At 44.4% G+C, this 21,339-nt stretch overlaps 1 protein-coding gene across 1 annotated transcript in view; it reads right to left on the bottom strand.

Annotated features, from left to right (window-relative positions):
• The window catches only part of LOC142569993 (uncharacterized), a 175,346-nt gene that overhangs the window by 32,671 nt on the left and 121,336 nt on the right, over positions 1-21,339 (bottom strand). The window contains exons 8-9 of the mRNA XM_075678636.1: positions 18,616-18,713; positions 4,064-4,205 (exon numbers count right to left, since the gene is read on the bottom strand). Coding sequence (XP_075534751.1) covers positions 4,064-4,205; positions 18,616-18,713 — 240 coding nt within the window. The remainder of the gene's footprint in view (positions 1-4,063; positions 4,206-18,615; positions 18,714-21,339) is intronic.

The raw sequence follows: 21,339 nt of genomic DNA, 5'->3' as shown, positions 1-21,339 counted from the left end.
ACAAGCTGCAAACACAGAGAGATCGAAGCGCTTTTCAAGTGTTGGAGGCTATTATTCCAGTTCTGGCACGCCTTAAGAAGTCCAGTTCTTGAGAAATTATACAGCAGAACCATGGCTTGTCCGCAATTGCGATCATTTTGGGATGACGTCATAAGGGCCTCCATATTCCAATGGAAGGCGAGATGTATGAGGTCGTGTATTTAGGATTGTATGAAAACCGCTTTCTATACTCACCATCTCTCAAACGAACTTGTCAACCACCATGAGGAAATCAGGGTACGTTTCAGCCACGTGGGCGCGCTGGAGTAGTAACATTCTTTACATTAGCAAGAACCTTACTTATTTTGCTCAGCCCATAATGCCACAGGACGATGACAAATACCTGTGTTTTATGGAAAAGAAGTGGCTGTATTTTACTCTTATTAGCGTCTACAACAAGTCAATTCAATTGCAAAAGACTAAAAAGGTATTATGGCTGCGACGCCAGGTCCTTGGATAATATCAACTCTCACCCCCTGATATGGGGAAGCTCGAGGATAAATGCAAGGGGCTGATCACTCATATCCTTTGCACAAGACCACAACCTGTGTATTCTAAAGGCTCATTCACACTAGGCCAACATGACATCGATTTCGGTCTGCCGACTGTCGGCGACAGTCTTTTTTTCCTTCGTGTCGGCACCTCTGTCACACTGTACCGACGCCGACAATCTGCCGATGGTCAGAAAAGGCTTAGTGCGATAGGTCAGCACGCTGGAAGCAGACACGAAGAGAGTCTACTCAAGGAGCCTGTACTGCCTTGCGCCACCTACGTCAAGAAGCACGACAAGAACTGCTAAACCTTTTTAAAATGCTATGGCAGGACGGTGGCGTTCCTAAGAAATGGCAACGCCTGGTACCGCTGTTAAAGATGGATAATCACCGCTGGAAATTTCATCATATCGGTCTACAGCACTCGCCAGCTTCGTCGGGAAACTCATGGAATGAATGATCCTCATGCGTCTCGAATGGTGCCTTCAACAATCCAAATTTTCCCTGACTCCATGGTGGGATTTCGACGGGGCCGTTCATCGACTGACAACGTTATCAATCTCGTGTCGCCTGTAGACCAACAAAGATCTGGGGAACGATTATCACTGGCGCTCTTCCATGACCTGAAGAGTGCTTTCGACACCGTTTCCCATCAAGCATTCCTGCACGTGCTTTAAACAATTGAACTTGAAGGGTGAGTACTTGGGCGGACCCGAGGCTACCTGACACAACGGCACTTGTTAGTACGTACTGAATATTGTCCGACTTCCAACCGCTACACGTCCCGTGATGTTCCCCAAGGTGGTGTTTTAAGCCCTATTCTTTTCAATCTCCCGCTTCTTGATATGGTCGAATCCCTCCAGGAAAATGTTTGTGACTCGATCTACGGCGATAACATGTGCGTCTGGACATCAGTAGTGACTCGCCTGTAGTTTCGTGCAATGCTTCAGAAGCCAGTAACGCAGACATCTGGATATCTTCGCACACAACGCCTAAGCATCTATTCGGAAATATGTGCGTTAATCGCTTTTACGGGAAAAGCGATGACTAGTTATCTAGTGTGCATCAATGGCCAGACTAGTTTCTAAAAGGGAAAGCATCGGTTTTGAGGTCTCATTGAGGACCCGAATCTCTACTGAAGCCCTCATGCTGCCCACTTGAAGAAGCTCACTTATAATGCCAATGTCTTCAAATTCACTGCAGGCGAAACATGGCGATCATGAGTGTGCTCCATGGTGCAGTCGTATCGAGCAATTTATTGAATTTATGCATTAATGCACTCCTGATATTTCTGAAACTTGTATCTCAAATATCGAATTACTTCAGAGTGTGGAAGCACGGAGACTACGCGGTTTTCCTAGCCTTCCACCGAGCGCCTCAACAGCAGGAACAGTTTTGTTGGCTCGAAGCCACCCGATCACTACTTACATTGCCACTGACAGACTGAGGGCGCATATTCGCCCCATTTCACTTATGCAGTCGGACCATCTTTCCTGCCTGCCTGAACGACTATGCGCCATTCTCCAACCTAGTGAACGCTGATCGTGCTTGCCTACCGGCGAGCTTCACACCCTGAGCACGTTCACTGTCAGCCTTATGGTGTTTACGACAACCCGAAGGTGCGCCTTTCTATCTCTAGGTTAAGAGAGAAGACAGACCTACCTGCCTTGGCCATAAGCGTGCAACTGTAGAATGCATGCTTTCTGCGACCAAGTCCACTTATACACTGACGATTCTTCCACTCAGACCAACTCTACGGCAGCGGTTATTATTTCATCGCAATTAATTAGCATCAGATAGAGTATTTCTGAGTTCATAGAATGGACTGGTTCGGAGCTTGTTGCGCCTCCATGGCGCTGTTGATTATATAAACCATCAACCGACTAATTGCTGAGGAATATTCTGCGACTCAAAGGTGGCTCCACGATGTCTTTTGTCAGCTCTTCACTGAGAGTCCTGTGAAAAAGTTGTGTCAGAGATACAAGAAACGCACCAGTATGTGATCGCTAAAGCACATTACGTCGTGCTTCAGTGGCAGCCTGGTTACTGAGGCATCTCCGGCAATGACCTCGCCGACGAAGCTGCTAAGCACATGAAGGAACGAGCCTTATTTCTATGTCTTCATCGAGGACTGACCCCGCCCATGGCTCAAGAAAGCTAGCGCATCGTATGACATTGCAGAAGTGGCCCACACCTGACTTCACTAACCATCGCTTCCATTCTCTCGACCCTATGCACCTATGCAACTGCGATTGCCATCTGGTCTTCCCCGCTTTGAGGGAACAGTGCTGTGCCGCTTACGCCTGGGCGTTGCATTCGCCAAAGCATATTCATATTTTTTGGAATGGCCGATAGCCAATAATGCTATCTATGCTTCCGGTATCAGTGAGACTATGCTGCTACTCGCCTTTTCGAAATGAAAGGCGTGGCCACTGTAAATCTCTAAATCAGCTAAATGCAAAACGTTTAACATTCAACACGATCTTGTGACTATGACCTCACACATCGTAGCAACAAAAGGCCAGAAAAGCAATGTTGTGACTTTTGATGGCTACAGGTCTGTAATATAGTGCAGAGAACTGCCACTACGTGGGTGATATTAAAAGTGGACTTTGCGTTCACTTAATATTTACCTCCCCTTTTTCCCCTTCGCCGGTGCAGGGTAGCCAACTGCGCTCCGTCCTGGTTAACCTTCATGCCTTACATTTCTCCGTTTTATTTGCTGTTTTTCCACTTTCTTTTTTGTTGCGATATCAATTATATGGACACTCCAAGCGCATTTCGGTCGTCGGTGTGGACGTCGGCGTCGTCGTGAGGTTCCTTATAAAGTCCAAGGGCGATAGAATCGTCGCCGCGCGCCGTTTGCTGTATGCGTGAGAGAAAGCGTGGGAGGCTGAGCCGCCCATCACGGCTCAATCTCGCGCACGAGAGGGATGAAAGCTGGTACGTAGCCCACCGTCTTCCGAGGCGTGGAAGGCTCCTGGAGAATGATAGCGAAGGGGAGGGGAGGCACGTTATACTGCGGACGGCCCGGGCGGCCGCGCACACCCACCCGGGCCGCTGTTTCTTGAAAGCCATTTGCGACGGGGAAGCAAAGCCCCGCGCGCTGTGTTTTCGTGGCTTAGCTCGTGCTGGGGGGGGGGGGGGGATGCGAGACGCAACGAAGGTCAGTTCGCTTGCTACTGCGGCCGCGCTTCCTCACTCCAGCGTTTTGACAGAGTTTCTGCGGTCATCCAGTGAGATGTGTTCATGTTTTCTTAGTGCGGGCGTGACAACATGCTTGTTAATTTAGTTAGTATGCCTATGTTTACGAGTTTACACGGCTGATAAAACTACTATCCTCACATCGTGTAGCAGTCCACTAATTTGCTATCGCAATCGATGCTTCGCCTTTCGGGCGCAACTGCGACTTGTTTACTACTTCAAGGTAATGTCATGGGACGTCAATTGAAAATAAAGTAAAAGACGTCCAGTGAATTCATATTGCGCAGGGCATCAAACACACAAATAGAAGAGGACAAAGCGGCTCGCACCTGTGCGGACGAAGCCGTCTTCATAGACATCAGCTGTCGCTTTCGGTTGATTCAAATAGGCCTTAAAGGCAGCAGGACTTTTCACACATATTTCCCCTTGCTGGTGTGGTCCTAGGGTTTCCCTTGTGTCAAAGTCCACCACCTGTAAGTGAGTGGACAGTGCTGGTTAGTAATTCAGCGGAAGAGAAAGAGGAAATATTTTCTCCGATGGGCTTATAAACAAATGAAGGTACTCCCGTCTCACTAACCTTGCGACGACGCCTGCAGCCGCGTCAGTTCATTGATGGACCATCTCGATCGCACTATACCAGCCGCACTTGCAGCCCCGGGCTTAATGGCACCAAATTCCACATTACGTGGGAATGAATGTGGCGTGTTCATTATAGCGTAAACAATTTTCCGTTCTTGTAACAGGTCAGTGAGCAAACGTACAGTGTTGTCTTGTAGGCCGGGAGTACGTGCTCAATTACTGAATCATGGGCGCTATAAAGTAAGATTATTCAATTCCGAATTTATTCCACCCGCCGCACGTAAAATTTCCCTAACCACGGGCGCAAGCATAGGCGGTTAACCGCAAGGTTGTTTCAACAGCTCTATCAAATACTCTCCGCGTTTATAGGAGCTAGGCGACTTTTGTTTGGTTCTTAAAGCGAATGGCATTGCTTATCGTGGCAGGTCCTCCTCATATAGTTGGCTGAGGAGAGGGGAGGAACACGCAGAAGAGGAGAGGGTATCGCTGGGGCCGAGCTAGGGCAGAGAAAGTTGACAACCAGGTGAGGAGACCAGTGCGGTGTGTCCGATTGGTTCGCTTCCTCCTGCTTATCTTGGGGTGCTTCGTCGATGATTGCGACGGCGTGCAATGTCGGTGCTAAAAATGCTAGCAAAATGCGTGCTCAACTAAATAGATTGTGCATAACGATGTCATATACGTTGCGAAGGATCTCAGCAACGTTAAATTGTCACTCAAACTTTTATTAGTCGCAATTAAATCAATACCCACCGGCTCCTCCGAGTATATGCAGCGCCTGAGTGATGAGTGGAACCAATTTTCTATTCCTTTCGGAACGGGGAAGCCTCCGGCTATTCCCAAAACAGTTCATCTTTCTTCAGCATATTAATGCGTCTTTAGTGCGTACAAGTTACTTTGACGTGGTGAGTTCCCATGTTGTGACGTCGCGTAACAAACAGGTGGACTAAACGCGGCCCGAAAGTATTTTCGCAAATCGCGGAGCGCTAATGGTGACAAAGGCGAAGAATTAGAAAGAAATGTTTTTCTTTTGTTTTGCTTAACTAAGCACATTCAGAGGGCACACCTTATGACGTCTCGTGAGAGACAGGCGAAGTGGGCGGGGCCCCAGTAATGTTTGGCCAATCTCCAACGTCTAACGCAGAGAATAGAACAGAATGAAGTTTGAATACTTTTTACGTTATAGCACCCCAGTAATTGTTCCATACTACTATACGAACTTCGCCATATACTGTTGAGACTGGCTGCCTGCAGGCAACAGTTCATGAGGAGCTTGGAGTTTACATATAGATACGAAAATCTGCATCAGACATTATTTGCCCGCTCACGAACGTCTATCGTCGACTGGAACGTTTTCTATTATAAAAAAAGACGAGCGTAGTAGAGTTCACGTACGAAACACAACCACAAGAAAATTGAAATTAAATTACGGAGTTTACAATCCCAAAACTGCGTAGTGGGTTATCAAGGACACCAGAGAGGGGGGGGGGGAGACTGCTGGTTAAATAAAACCACCTTAGGTTAATTAACGTGCACCTCAAGCATAGTACACGAGCATTAGTGCATTCCTCCGTCAAGGAAATACAGTCGGCGAGGCCGGAAATGGAGCCCACGACCTTGTGCTCAGCTGCAGAATGACACAGCGACGGGTCCACCACTACAGGTCTGTAGGACCTAATGTTTACTGTGTCTCGCACATGAAATTCAATTGGAGAGTTTGCAATTAGTGGTAGTGGCGGAACGTATTTAAGCCATTAGAAACTTGGATTTTATAAAAGCAGGTCTTCAAAGCATTTATCAGTACGTTTTCAACGTTCTTGGTCACAAATGATCGCAAACTGCGATAACCGCATGCATAGTGCAGACAATCGTATAAAATCAGTGAGATATCATGGGCGGCTTGGATGAAGTCCGCTTTGCACAGCTTGCTCATTTAACTGCATCTAGCGATTGCACTGTTGATTCTGGGAGAGCAAAGGAAATCGCTAACGAATCATTTTGGTTCAACATCATCGCGTCAATTCTGTAGGTAGAACGAGATGTGCTGACGTGCACATCTGATGTGCTGAGATGCTGAGATGTGCTGAGATGGTAGAACGAGATGTGCTGATGTGCGAGATGTACAATTTTAGGTAGAACGAGATGTGCTGACTTGGGGCCGGGTTGTACACAAAGAATGGCACCTGGACAGCGCCTGCGCAATTTTACCCACCAAATTTTATGACGTTCTGATCAGTGTACGACATGCGGAGAATACCGTGGTAACATAGCGAAGTTCTGATAGCTACACCACCGAATACGACTATTGCACCGGCTTCTTTATCGATGCCAAGGCGCATTGCGTGTCGTTGTAGAGCAAGTAAACTGCTTCGGCAAACCCGCTCCTAAGATTTAAGAGTTGGAGTCCGAAATGTGAAAAGGGGTAGCTGGCCAATGCCGCCGTCCGACTCATCCACGATCCAGGACGTCGTTGAAGGAAGGAACGCGTTCTCTTAGAGAACGAGGAGTACTAAATTTATTCACAATATATACTTGAAGAGTTGAGAACGTCACATTTCATCAGTCTAGCATGACTCATCATCAGTCTAGCATGACTGAAAGCGAAGTACACCGAGGAGCCGCAGATGTCTGCTTAAACCCCCTCTGTCCTACCTAGATTCGTAGGCCAGGAAAGACCTCCGTCCAACCGTCGTCCAGTCGGAACGTCAGAAGCCGTCCAAGGACTCTCCTTTGAGCCTTTGAGGGCGAGGGTTCACACACTCACTCCCACCCTTTTGCTTCACTGAACACAGCGAAAGGAGTGGGGCCTCGTAGACAGGGGTTGTCACGCTTGACTGAATTTGGCACGTTCTGTCCTTTTCTCTTCTGTTGTCCTAATGTCTCAGCACAGTAACCCCCGTATTACAAGATGAACTTCCACCAACTAGCCCAACTTGCCGCTCTACTCCTGAGATTACTCCGCATTAAGCTGCCGCGCCTTTCAAACGACCGTGACGATTATCGAATTCCGTGGGGGAACGCCGTAGAACACCCTTTTACATGAGTTTTCTTGCTTCAATTGGTCCGTGAAGGCAACAGCTTACCAGCTAACAATACTCGGTCCGCCAAACGTGTCTCGCTTTGCGGCGCTGGTAGTCTGTCCCAAAGAAACGCATTGTTGGCTTCACGAAACAATTCGTCGCAGCGAGCTAGGAGAGGCTAGAAGGTCACTACCCTCGCTGGCCGATTATAACAAAGATAATACGCTAGGAGTTTAGGTGATACAGAGCTTAAGTAACCTACCATTTAAACTCACACTAATCACCAATACCGAGCTAACAATACAGCGTATTGACCGGTATTACCGATAAAACTAGCTTACATCCAAGCGTCAACCACGCGGAGCTTTATCAAGCTCATTCCTTACACGAAATCCAAGCGACAATCAGGCAACACACACAAGTAATTGTTGCGCTCTCGCAGCCTTTGAAGCGAAGAATCACCAGCAGCTGGAAGCGGCATCTCTCGATAAAAAGTTGCCGCGTGCTCGCAGACGACCTTGCAGCGTTTTCGCTAGTGCACATATATACCTGGACATCTCATCAGTATCACCAATTTACAAACAACCACTTTCGATTAAGTGCGAGAGCGTCCAATGCAGTGCTTGTTGAGATTTCTGCACTGAAAAGCAAGCGAATCCCTGCTTGGAGTCGTTTGCTGTCGCTGCCTGGCATATCACACCAAGGAACAAATAAAAGTATTTCATACCTGTAGCAGTACATATGGGTATCGAAGTCGTGCTTCAATATTTTTTCTATCTTCCCAATCTACGGCAACACTCAGCGTCATTGACACCGACTTCATTAAAAATGCCAGGGAAATGCATAGGCACGGTATGGATCTCGTTTGCATGGCACACGTCTGCGAGCGCAGGCCAACGACTCGCATTCACCCTTTTCCTTATTTGTGCCAGAAACAACAATTTGTGCTTCGCCAACACAAGACGAACTCCTTCAACAACGCAGCGCAATTTAATATCACAATTGAGAAAAAGATGTGATAGAGCCTAAACTGACCCTCCGCATTGTTTTGTATGCAGCCGCCACCTTTATTCAATGTTGCTCCTCCTCAAAGTCTTGAAAATAGTGCATGGAGCAAAGCCTCTCAGAGCATATTTGGCAATTTGTGAACAACGAGCGGAACTTAACGCGCAGCATACCACTGTATTTGCCTTCCGCTTCTATTGAAATGATGCGCCGCGGTCATGATTATCTTCATTAACGTGGTGTTGAGCAGGAGAATTTATCGGCAATCGTACTGCGAGGACAAACAAAGACTGCGGTCTTCCAGTGTTTTCATTCCATGTTGCTAGTCGTTTGTTTCGAACAACGCAAAATCAAATTGCCCAAAACTGCACCTGAAAGCAACAGAGCGTCATAGGCCGTGGGCTATGGCGTTGGGTTGACTTCGCAGCCTACGGCTTTGGGGACGTGTAACCTGCATGGTATGCAACTGCTCTCGCGCAGAATTTTAAGACTACTGCTTGCACACAGAAAACTACAGGAACATTTCCGCACGTTTCGACACATTACAGGCACGTTTCAGCGACAGGCATGTTTCAGCGTCCTCCTAAACTCTTGCGCTAAAAATGTAAGCGTTATGGACAAGCAAGCAGCCCGAACCAACGCTCTGCTAGTACAGTTTCCACGAAGGCATTGTGCATCCGAACAACTAGACGTAGGAAACGCTTAGTCAGTTAAACCTGCTGTGGACGAACAGTTGCCTACTGGTTTGTCTTTTTAGTGTGACGTAGCCAACGTGAATATGATACACATAGCGGGGTAAGCCAGCGTGTTAGGCAAAACAGACACACGTGTTTTGCTCAATGGTCAATAGAGAAGATGGCTACCGACGCTCCAGCCTCAGTATACGTAACGTTCATTGGGAACAAAGTTCATATGTCAAAAGTATGACACGCGATATCGCGAAGCCATCAATACGAATTATCATAACTAAACCATTAACGAAGACAAACAAGTGAACCAAACGCCTTGTAAAGTTAAGTGCCGATTCTCGTGCCATGTTCCCTCATCTTTGAATTTTTTTTCAATAACACGAAATGAACTCTCAGCCTTGCCACATGAAGCGCCCTAGAGCGCCCTAGAGCCAGCCGAATACGCGAATCCGCATTCGGCTGGCTGGAACGCAGCGCTCAAAACGTATTTGGCTAGTTGCATACGCGCAATACGATCCAATCGAAGGCGCGCACAGCCACTCAGACTCCTTCGCTGGAGCGGCTCCGAGATCATCGCTTAGCTCCGATCAGGTCACACCCGGCAGTTTCCTTTGTAGCGCCGTTAAAGCGGAAGCCACCATTCTTCACGGGTGAGCGCTGCTGTCACGCTGCAGTCATGTAGTTGCCCATAAGTATGTTTTCGGCGCTCTAGGCGTGTTCGGCTCAGGCACTCGGCCTCTGCCTCGGACGGAGAGCGCGTCCAAATATGACTGCTGCAAGGCAGAGCGTGTTAGCGACAAGCTAAATATACCACGATAAAACGCAACATTTATGGGCAGATTTATAGCTTTTGTAAGCTGCTCCAAAAGGCCTTACGCCATGGCATCACCCTGAAAGCACATGAAATATCACAAAAGGACAAATACATGTAAGGTTTTCAACGTAACCTGCGTCAGCGAAGATTAAAATAAAGTAATTGTCAGCTGGTCTGAGGATTGAATCCTTCGCCCAGTGAGCACCAACCACCGAGAAGTGATCAACACGGTGCTTTTTTTAGCAGATATTTCTTGATATGGAACACGCGCATGTACTTGGAAGTGTTAGCAAAGCGTGGCAAGCGTCACTTGCAGGAATGACACCGAATAATGAGCGTCAAATAAACATCGGGCTATCTTCGAGCAGCCAACTGGCGAGTAAATTCGCTTACATTGTCTCCAGGCATTAGAGCGAATCACATGGGGCAGTTCTCCACAGTGTCCCCAACGATCGCTCTTAAGGATTCGAAAAAAGTCGGTTCTTTCTTTTGTTATTATTTCTTAGGAAGTGACTTTAGTGTTGACAGTGGTTTGTGAAGCCTATTCTCACTTCGTGTGTCATATGTCAAACGACGCAAAAGGAGCGATAACGAGAGAAAGACAAACAAGAGAAAAAAATGCGGCAAAAGTGCCGATGTGTTCATCTAAATCTCGCCGGCGACAGTCGCCATTCTCCAAGTGCTGGAGCACCAAATTGCCACGCCGCAGCAAAGCAATAAGCTTCACTAAATGACACATGGCATTGCTAGCGGAAGTAAGTCAATTTACACGCGTTCGGAGAGGCCAGTCCTTGCTCGTTTACCTTCTCGTCTTCTTACCTTCTTAGGATTACCTTCTTAGAGGCCGTCATCCAATTCGCGGTATGTCTGTGCGTCTGTTTTGCGCGCCTAACCTTTTTCACGCCGACAGGGGTCACTGCGTAGTCTGTGGTCAAATGGGTAGAGCAGCGGGTTGCTGCGCGGAAAGAAGCGTGTTTGGAACCAAGCGCCGGACCAAGTTGAGTCACTGAGTATGTGACACTGTGTGTGCATGTGTGCCGCTCTTCAATGAACCTCTATCGCGCCAACCTGGGTCGCTGGGTATGGTACACTGGGTATGTCCCGTAATTCGATGAACCTTTTTGACGCCAACTTAGGTCACTCGCTTTGTGCACTTCTTCAATTCCAAAAAACAACAATCCTTTAAGATTCCTCTGGTGCTAGGCGGATTCGAACTGGAGTGATATGTATTCAGACAATCTTGCCTGAATGTATATTCTGACAACGCCACGCACTGACTCCGCTAAATATTGCTGCGCGTCCAGGGGGAAGCGTCAAAAAGGGGCTCAGCTGCAGTACATGCCTGATACACGCCTGATATACAGGACGTATTTCGACGGTGGCAATAGGATCCATTGCTACATTGCTTCAATTTTAATGGCATTAACTGATATGGCGAGGTTCTGAGATGGTGTCCGTCGCAGCTCTTTCCTTCTATTGGTTTTTTTTTAATTTTCACTTGCGTTTATTCTACCTATGGCTTTGCGAAAAAAAGAGAACATGTCCCCTGCTATTTTCGATCACCATTGTCTTTTAAAACATCCCATACAAAAATGATTCCTTACTTTCTCTAGAACTTTTATCAACTTCCTACCAACTTTAGTAACATCATATGGACTTTTACTTTTTACTAACGTTTGTCAAAAGAAAGTTGGTTACTTTTTTTCTAACTTCGGTATGTTAAAAAAGTCACTAGAATGTTAAGACACTATTTTATCGTTTTAGAAACACCATTCAATAGGAAGTTAATAAAATCAATTATGTTTTTAAGGTACGTAAGTCAAGTTACAGAACCATGCATGAATATCAATAAATAAGCTTATAATTATTCAGTGCACATGGTTGGTGCAAGAGTCTTGTTTCGTGCACAGGGGTAAATATGCTTCATTTTCAATCAATTTTCTAGTAACATTGGTTATTAGAAAGCTTTTAAAAATTATTTACTGAAGAATGAACAGATAACATAACCTTAATTATAAATAAATATGCAAAGATTGGCTGCTTTTAAACATTGTTTCTTGCACAGTTACTATTTTCTTCATATTTAATCAACTTCCTAGTAACAGATGATAGTAGAATGTTTATAGAAAAAAAATTGCCTGTAATTCCGGACGCTAAGAGGCAGTATGGTTTCCCCAATTCAAGATGAGGGCACATATTCCCGAAAACACGACACCTAGCGCCATAGGAAGCGTGTATATGAGTGGTGATCATGAATTTGTGCTCGGTAGGGGTCGAGCAAGCCCGTAGGCCATCCACCATTGCAAGCAGACGGAGCTGCACTGACGGCGCGCGGATTGACTCGTGTTCATCTACTAAACCTCGCTCATGGTTCGGCTTAAGTCCCTGTATATCCTATAGATAAGGAAGCCTACCTAGATACTGTAAACCCAACAATTGAAGCCTAAGTGCCTGCCCTCCTTCCAACTATGGCTTCCTTTCAGTGATAAGTCTGACCTCGAAGGCCGTGCTTTTGCAAACTGCATGCGCCTGAAGTGGTTACGAATCTTCAAAGCAACATCCGCTTCGTTTTCTTATATACATTTCCTTAAACTTCGTATCACAAAGTACGAAGTATATAGTTTTACAACGTACACACTTTTTGGACCCAACAAACTTGTTAAAGGGTCCGTACGGATTGTTATTAGTAAAATACACGGAATTTTCTAATTGAAGATACATTTTTCTAACAACCGCCGCGTGGCGCTGCTGCAGTATTTGTTCGGTCGACATACCACGTTGCTTGTACTAAGTGCTCCTTGTAGTAAGGCGGTAATTGAATTATATTTTAGAAAAGCCTAGATAAAATGTGCTCCTTGTCGTGTGCATTAACCATCGGAACCCCTCCCCCCCGCACTCGTGTTACGCCAATAGTTCACCGTGTGTTTCGTGCGATTCAGCAGTGCCGACAGTGAGTCTCCTACTACAGCGCCTTTGTTTTGCCGAGCTACCTGCCCGTGCTCACGTGAAAATTCTGGTGCTGGGGTTTCGAATTGTAGTGTATGGAAGATTTTGTTGAAGGTTCTGCTTTTTTTGGAGCTGCAGTTCATGGCAAGTTCTATAGTGCTTGCGCCAGAAAAACGTCGGTGCCACGGTACCTGTGAGACGAAGGGGCGTTTGTTAAGTCTCGCTTGCAAGGTAAGCCAGTTTGGCGCTTGCGCGCATTCTTGAAGCTTATGGTTCACGTAATGAGCATTGTGTAACTAGCTAGAGCAGAGCGCTTTCTGATCGTAGGCTGGGAGTGTTGCTGTGCACATTTAGCAAGCAATTTCACGAAAGCTTCCTCTGATCTTACAGCGTACTTGTGCTCTGCTATGACATATATGCTATCCGCCTTGATTGGTATGTCTAAATGGGCATACAATTATGAAAACATCGAAAGTTGCTGTTCCTTCGGTAGTTTCCTGGCAAGATGCTATTCGTTATATAGGCATTCCCGCAAGTACAGTACATGTGTAATGTATACGTCGATGTATCATAGGTTTCGCGCGTTGGCACAGAATTGCTGTTTGACGCTTAAGCAGATAGAACCTCGTATGAAGATTTTTGTGTGTATACAGTTCCATTTGGAGGTGCGCGTCGCGAGAACCTGTGTGTATTGTTTATGTTCTTAAGTGTCCTCGCGTATTTGTCTTCTATGTTGCAGATCAGATATAAGCCGATATTGCAATCAAGATGTTTCTTTTTAATCGAAACTTTTCAATCAGACGCCGGCCTTTAAGAAAGACATAGACCAACCAAATCTTAAGAGCGGGATCTCAGCTCTTGCAATCGTAGGTTAGGACAGTGCGTAATAAAGTAAGGACTGCGATTTTGTAGCGATACTTACCCCTCGATTCTATACTACTTTTGTCGCCCACCGCTAACGGCCGGCTGTTCCAGTACGTAGTACGGACCGGGGAGTCGGTCAGACCACTAACGAATTGCGTAAAGGAATAGCATCGCTACAAAATCGCGGTCTAGCTTTCAGAATGCCTTTCATATACTCAATATTTTTGTAAATCCAATGCTCTATGTTTTACTCGTACTTTGGCATTGTTGCTGATTGTCCTGGTAGTCTGCTGTTGCTGGTTATTTCGTTCCTTCCTGAAATTTCACTTGTTACAAAATAGCAGTGTAGCCTCCTGAGATACAACAAAGAGTCATTTGTACAACCAGACGCAGATTCATGCAGCTGGCTGTGTGAGACTCTCTTTGAAATTCCACATGACACTGGTAAACCACAAATTTTCAGGGCCACAGCAGCATAAATTAAATATTTCTTACTGTTGAAGGCTATGCGGATTCTGGAGGCATCCCTACATGCCGCAGCAACCTGCTGCACTGCTGGAAGCTGGACAGCACGACGATAAAGCACCTGATCGGTGTGCTTTCACAAAGGTGCGTTCAAAACTGGCGCTGCCTTTCGAGTTGTAGGATACATTTGTGTAATATGCAATCATTCTACTGTATTACCAGTTTCAGGATTTCTAGTGGTTCATCACGAATTTTATGTTTTGGTGGAGTGCCCTCAGTTTAATGAACTTACCTAAAGTTAGTTAAATATAATACGGGGCTTGAGTAATTATGCCTGATATACTCCATATAGACTCCATATTAATCTGGCCAAATCGCCTTCTTAAGAACCACGAATTGAGGTTTCGTGCTGTGAATAATGTTCTCTAGAGTGTCTAGAAAAATGTGTTCGACCAGCTAACGATATGGTTTAGGCAAAAGTGCCTTAAGCAATGCTTTCGCACAAAAGTTCTATCATCAAAAGTTTCACGGAAGCCTATATGGTTGGTAGGAAACATGACAAAGAAAGACATAGACCAACGAAATACAACATTAAAAGCAATACATTTCGGCTTCTATATGGCAGCTTTGCTCACAATTGGGCAAAAAAAAGTAGAAGTGCATATTTAAGTAGGTTCTAGCATAAGACGGGGAAGAGTTGCTTGGTTTCAGATGAGCGTGTGTCCTCTTGAATACATTTCTAGGGAATCCGGGTACAGGTATGGCTTCCAATTTCTTTCCTGACCCAATATGCTGGAGTTCATCCAGTCACTATTGCGTTTAGTCGTTGCTGCATGCTCTGCCAAAGCATTTGATGCCGCTCTTTTCTTATCCCCATCGGTCTGATGTTGGCATAGCCATTGTTTAATGTTGCCCATCACCCTAATGTAGATAGCATTCATACAGATATGGTATGTTTCAAAGGTCAGAATTCATGTCAGTAAAAGTTTTGATACGGTTTGTTACTGGGATGGCTGTCTCGTTGGTTTAGCATGGTTTGTCATTGGGATTGATCTCTTGTTTAGCTTCTTGTTGGGTTATTATGGATTTGATTTCGTGCACAATGAGATGTTATAAACACACCTTGCGTATAGATGAAAAAAAGGCTGACAACAAAGCTAACATATATGCATGGGCACATATATGTGTCAATAAGATACTCTAGCCTCATTTCTGCGTACAGAAAAGAAGTTATGTCTCCTCGACAGCATGGCTGCTTGCACTAATGAACCTCCAAGCCAAGGCTTTCTCTAATCCCTATTTTTGATGTCTAAATGCTTATGTGGCAGGCACAAACCGCTTGCATCAATTTTTCATTCGGATGACCTGTCTGAAATTTAATTTTGAGTAATAATTGCAGTAAAAACTCATTTCACCTGTCTTCCAACGAATATAATATTCTATGCTTCTAGCTTGACAAACATTTTATGAAATTAGCTTGTTGAGGCCTAATATACAGGGTTTTCTAAATTGAAGGTATCAGTAACTGTTAAGGACTATCCTAACTATAAAAATGCTGCTTGTGTATGGGGTTTACTCACTTTTTCAGACCAAATCTTTACGCCCAAGTGTAATCAGTAAATTGAAAACTGAATATCTGCAAGGGGAAGTCACACAACTGTATTCGAAGACAATTGCATCTTGTTTGATAGTTCTCAAGCACTTGTGCGTCAATAATCGAGCACAGCTTGACCCTTGGCCCACTACTCAATCAGGTTTGAAGGTTTCAATGTCTGCTAATCACTACAACAGCACCAGATCTCACTCTGTTTCAAGGGGTGGTACGCACTTGCTTAGATCTAGGCAGATACATGTCTTTCTTTTGCATTGAAGTTCCCAGTACTTTCTAGTCTTAGGTGAAAGTTCACAGCTCAGCAGAATGCATGCATGGTATACGTAAGGCAGCTTTGTTCTTTAAACCGAATCAGCAAGAAGCAGCTGTTGCATTTTTTGCAAACCTTACCCTATTTCCTAACCATTCCTTGATTAAAAGTGTATAAAATAAATCTGTGCTTGTTCTATTGTTTCACAGGTAGACATCGGTGACGGTGTATATATTGAAAAGGGCCTGCTGAAGAGGCTGCGCCTGGATGCTAACAATTCAGGCTTGCCGTTCGCGGGTGTCCTCCTTATAGCTCATTTTACAAAAGAAGAGGTTGAAGGGATATCCTTCTTTGGGCAGTCGTCAAATGCCTTCCACAGAAGGATCCATTGGATTACAAGAAGGTCAACGCCATACTCGGTACGTGACAAAGAAGCATCTTAATATTCTTTATGCAGTTTTCAACAAAACTCTTGTCATGGCAATTTCAGTGCTATCTTAGGGTAGTGCTTTCTTTCATGCTAAAATAGCTATTAACCTAATTATAGTAGCATATTATAATATAAGCTTTGCCAACATAACTAGAAAATTGTCATTACTGTTGGCATATGTATTTTTGTGATAGAGGCCCTGGGCATAGGAATGCACTGATAGTACAATAGCCTGTCTTGTGGAAAACTAACATGTTTAGCAACAAGCTCACTTTGACAATGTCTGCCTGCACAGCAAAGGCATTTTATAATCTTGCTGCAGAATGTCCATAATGCCTGTTCAACTGCTTACATGTTGCGTGCATCATTTCTTAGTTCTTAAGTGCGACACGTAAGTCAACTCGTCTATGTACCTGTGCCCAAGCAAAACTGCAACACAGTTTCAACTGGCACCTTTTCTTTCTTAAGATAATTCACACATGAAACTTCCAAGTGCTGGTCATGATATGAATATGGAAGTTCATTAAACTGAAGTTTATTTAGAGCTTTTGTTTGGTAGATGACAACTGGTATGATAGAGCTTATGTGTCGTACATCTGTCGGTGTTACGCACATCCATCACGCTCCCAGCTCTAATGCACTAATTCAGCCATTTCATGCATTTTAGAAGGACTTTGCACAAAACAGGTAGAGATTCTTGGAGATCACAGGGTTGAAAACTTCTGTCTTGTGCTCTTCCTTTTCAGAAACAGATGCATGGTGTGTGACAATGCCACAGTAGCAAAACCAGTATATTGCCTTTTTTTTCTCTTTTCTAGACTACACAACGCAACATTTCAGCATACTTCCAGGGCAGCTGAAGAACTCATTGTCCTCATTGCTAGCCCGGGGATATTAAATGGATATGTTCAAGCACACATGTAAACCTGTCTTCTTCTGTTGCATGCCACACCTAGCCACTTGGCAACGTGTGACACCTCCCTTTGTTTAGTGCCTGCTTCTAATGGGAAACAATTCCTGTACGTAGTCACTATACACCTTGCAATGGCCAGCATGCTAAAGTTTCTTGAAAAATGTCCAGCTAACTTATGCGGCATCATTATGGACATTAAGTAGCTTTCATTAAAGTTTGTGCGCTATTCACTAAATAATTACTGCAGTCAGTTGAATGGTATGTATCTTTTAAAATGGCAACAAATGTGTGTTACTCAGAACATCATTATAGTGCTCAGTGAAGTCCGATAAATTCTCGTACAATTGCAAACAGGTTTTTTAGGAAGTACATAAAAACTTTTATTCAGGGGATAATCAAACGTCTGTAAACGCTTGCGACATATCCGTGGCGAATAGTTGGCAGCATGTTACTAGCAGGTTGCTAGGATATATAAAGGCAGTTAATACATATTCGCTTTACAGTGTTTAGGAAATAAATAAAAATTTTATTCAGAGAAAATAAAAGGTTATTTTTGCAATATATATTTGCAAGGATGATTATCTCTTAATCAAATTTTTATGTACTTCCTAAGAACTGTGAAGCGACAATTTATTAACCACCTTTATGCAGCCTAACAACTTGCTAGTAACATCCTGTCAACTATCTGCCTGTGGCGGATAGTCGACAGGATGTTACTAGCAAGTTGTTAGGATGTATAAATGTGGGTAATAGTCGCTTCACCGTTGACACATTCTACAGACAAAAGATAATAAACAGTCGGTAAGAACTCTATCGACATTTCATATCTATATTTTCAATTCAATATCGGTGGTCAATAGTCGGTAGGAGGCTACTAGGTAGTTGTTACGGTGTCTAAAGACGATTTGTTGAATGTCGATATGTTCTAGTAACATTTGCCTCAAGACGGTTTATTCAATGTTAGTAAAAATTTTTCTAAGGGATACCCGCCGTGGTTGCTCAGTGGCTATGGTGTTGGGCTGCCGAGTACGAGGTCACGGGATCGAATCCCGGCCACGGCGGCCGCATTTCGGTGGGGGTAAATGCGAAAAGACCCGCGTACTTAGATTTAGGTGCACGTAAAAAAACCCCAGGTGGTGAAAATTTCCGGAGTCCTCCACTACGGCGTGCCTCGTAATCAGAAAGTGATTTTGGCAGGTAAACCCCATAATTTTCTAAACATGCAATTTGTACATATTACAATTTATCGTTTCATGCTCGTACTATAGGCATACTTAGATTTAAATTTAGTGCTCACTTTCATTTCGCAGAACGCAGTAGGCTTGCCAACACTCTTCAAGTCATCAAGACGGGTTGAAAATGTGACGCAGCTGGTCAGCTCTGTCATACCATAACCTGCAACAGGAATTGCATTCGTCAACAGGCCATCCAGTGAATTCACATGCAATATAGTGTTCCGGTTATAGCTGTTTTAGTGCGATCTTCGTTGGTTAATTTTTTTCATCAGCATATAAGGATAAGCATCGTCTGGATGCTTGACAAATCGGTTGGTTCAAAGTTCTTTTAGCGCATTACTAATGTTACCAGCAGTGCTGAGATTTTCATACATTTCTTTCCTTTCTTTCATGTGGAAAAAAATCCATGGACGTCGGTCTAGAAAACCGCAAAATTTGATTTGTAAGCTTTAGATATATGTGTGACCCGCCGATCGACCACACGACATTTTATATTATTTGAGGTGCATAACCAATGCTACAACAGAATATGCGCCAGCCGCGTTGAAACACCGCGAAGCAGGGGAATCTTTTTTTCCTAAATATGCCCCAACGTTCTCTGTTTGATTACTTGACTTTTCAGTGCATCGATTTACATGTAGCGTCATTCCTTGCAGTGATTTGCTTGCTCTAGATTAACGTATATTTCTCGGTAATAAATTAAATGATCCTGGCAATTTGCTCAGCGGTTAGTATATGTCAGGCTTCTTGCTTCCGCAACTCTACAGGCAAGTTTCCAAGCCTTAGTGGCGCTGGTAAATGAAAACAACTACTTTTATTTTTCTTAGACTGAATACGCGGATTATGTTGCATTTGTTAAAACTAAAATAAAAACTTGGACGCATGCTCATCAACACGAATTTCTACTGACGTAAACGATCACCTCTATCGAAATATGAACTGCAGCGCTGCTGATACAATCATCCCCATCTCTATGCATTCATTAGGTCTTTTCTGAATGTACATTGAGACACATGCCCCGCGCTGACTCCGCTAAATGTTAGAGCGTGTCTGGCGGGAAGCGTCAAAAAGGGGCTCACCTGCAAAACACGCCTTATATATGGCCTGTTTGACGGTGGCAATACTGTCTATTGCTACAGTGCTATTCCACATAGGATAATGCACCCTACTCAAATTTGTAGTCGCTTATGACACGTGCGGTGTCAAAAGACAGATGAAATCGGCACCTTCTGCAATGATCACCCAAATGTTCTGTTCCTGCAACTGAGTTAATACAGACGATTTGGCAATTGTGCTGATCTATGAAGATGATGTCGATTGTGCGTTTTCAGTGTCTTAACTTCTTCGAACCGTAGATTAGTCTGAGAAGCTTTGTATGTGCAAGAGAACAGGATACCCACACGTCATTCCTTCTGCTGGTATCTCGCACAAAAATGCAAATTACTGAATAAAAGTTTTGATCGACAAACATACACGAACGATCATATTTTGCTGTTTATCCAGCTGACAGAAGCATGGCTTCATTAAACCTGACTTTTACATCAAGCTGTCATTATGTATGTCATATTTCTTCAGTAAACTTAAAATTCCTAACTCACTCCCTCCCCCCCTTTCTCTGGGTGGCTGCTGCTGTCTGTGATCTAGCCCGTGAAACATCACTGAAAGAACAGCGTATGCGCAAGTTTACCCAATACAAAATATAACACAGTGGCATGTTGCTCCCTCTGTGGCATCAATCCCAATTATATATACATGAAAGTTTTTACAAAGCCTCCAGTGTGGTTAGGGCATGCCACCTAGGGGGGCCTTTTCAGCTACACAGCTAGAAGAACGGAAACGACGCCACTCTGAAGCTGCTCGACATCGCTTAGCTCTCTAACAAGGACAAGCTAAGCAACGACGCCTGCAACAGTTGCTAGACGCTACGCACAGAAAAGTCACATACCATCGCATAGAAACGCGGTGAAGCCGAACGCCCTCAATACACCTTCAACGAAGGTGACGCCCGACAAAAGCTTCAGAGCAGAAGCAACAGGCACAACGACCCCGCATCGCAGCAAACCGCGAAGCCGATCTTCAAGAGGACATGAAGTAAGGACGCCAACAACGCATCGATGCTAGTCATGATACCCTACTGTAACTGATTGCGTTTGTGAGCGCTGCGCTTTAGGATGTTTTGAGCAATACGGTGTGTCGCTACATTGTTTGAATGTTAAGCGCGTTAACATCGACAGTCACCGTGAGATAGGTTCTGTTGGAATTTATAACTGCTGTAAATTATCGTGTTTTATTGGCTTTGCGAAATAAGATCATCACTATGAGAAGACTAGAACTCATACCTGCAACCACGCTAAAATTTCAATTGTTGACCAATACCATATACCGAATGTATGGAACTCTTCTGTTTATTCGGTGCCCTGATCGCTGTTTTTTTTATTTAAGCGCTAAATATAGAATGGGCAGCTGGTTTAGTGAGATCTACTCGAAACTTATAATAATTTATTATCTGTTCTGCAGTGTGTCGCCACATGAAAGTTTAATCACATTATCTTTGTCATTACTATAAAAAAGTGGAGCTGGCTTTTGTCAATCCGTGCTGTTTGATACAGCGCTTGTGCTGATTTGTCAAAATTGTGGCACTTGTCCAATGTGGTAGCAAACAAAAGAAACGGCTTCTTCATGGGTGGATCGTGTGACTCATCGCCAAATAAAGCATTCATATGATCATTAAAGTACAGATGACTACGAGAAAATGAAGGCGAACTGCTCAAGAGGGGTCGAAGAAG

Source organism: Dermacentor variabilis, chromosome 1 (assembly GCF_050947875.1).
Source record: "Dermacentor variabilis isolate Ectoservices chromosome 1, ASM5094787v1, whole genome shotgun sequence".
Lineage (NCBI taxonomy): Eukaryota > Metazoa > Arthropoda > Arachnida > Ixodida > Ixodidae > Dermacentor > Dermacentor variabilis.
Note: the sequence above shows the minus strand (reverse complement) of the source record. Positions and strands in the feature narration are given on the sequence as shown.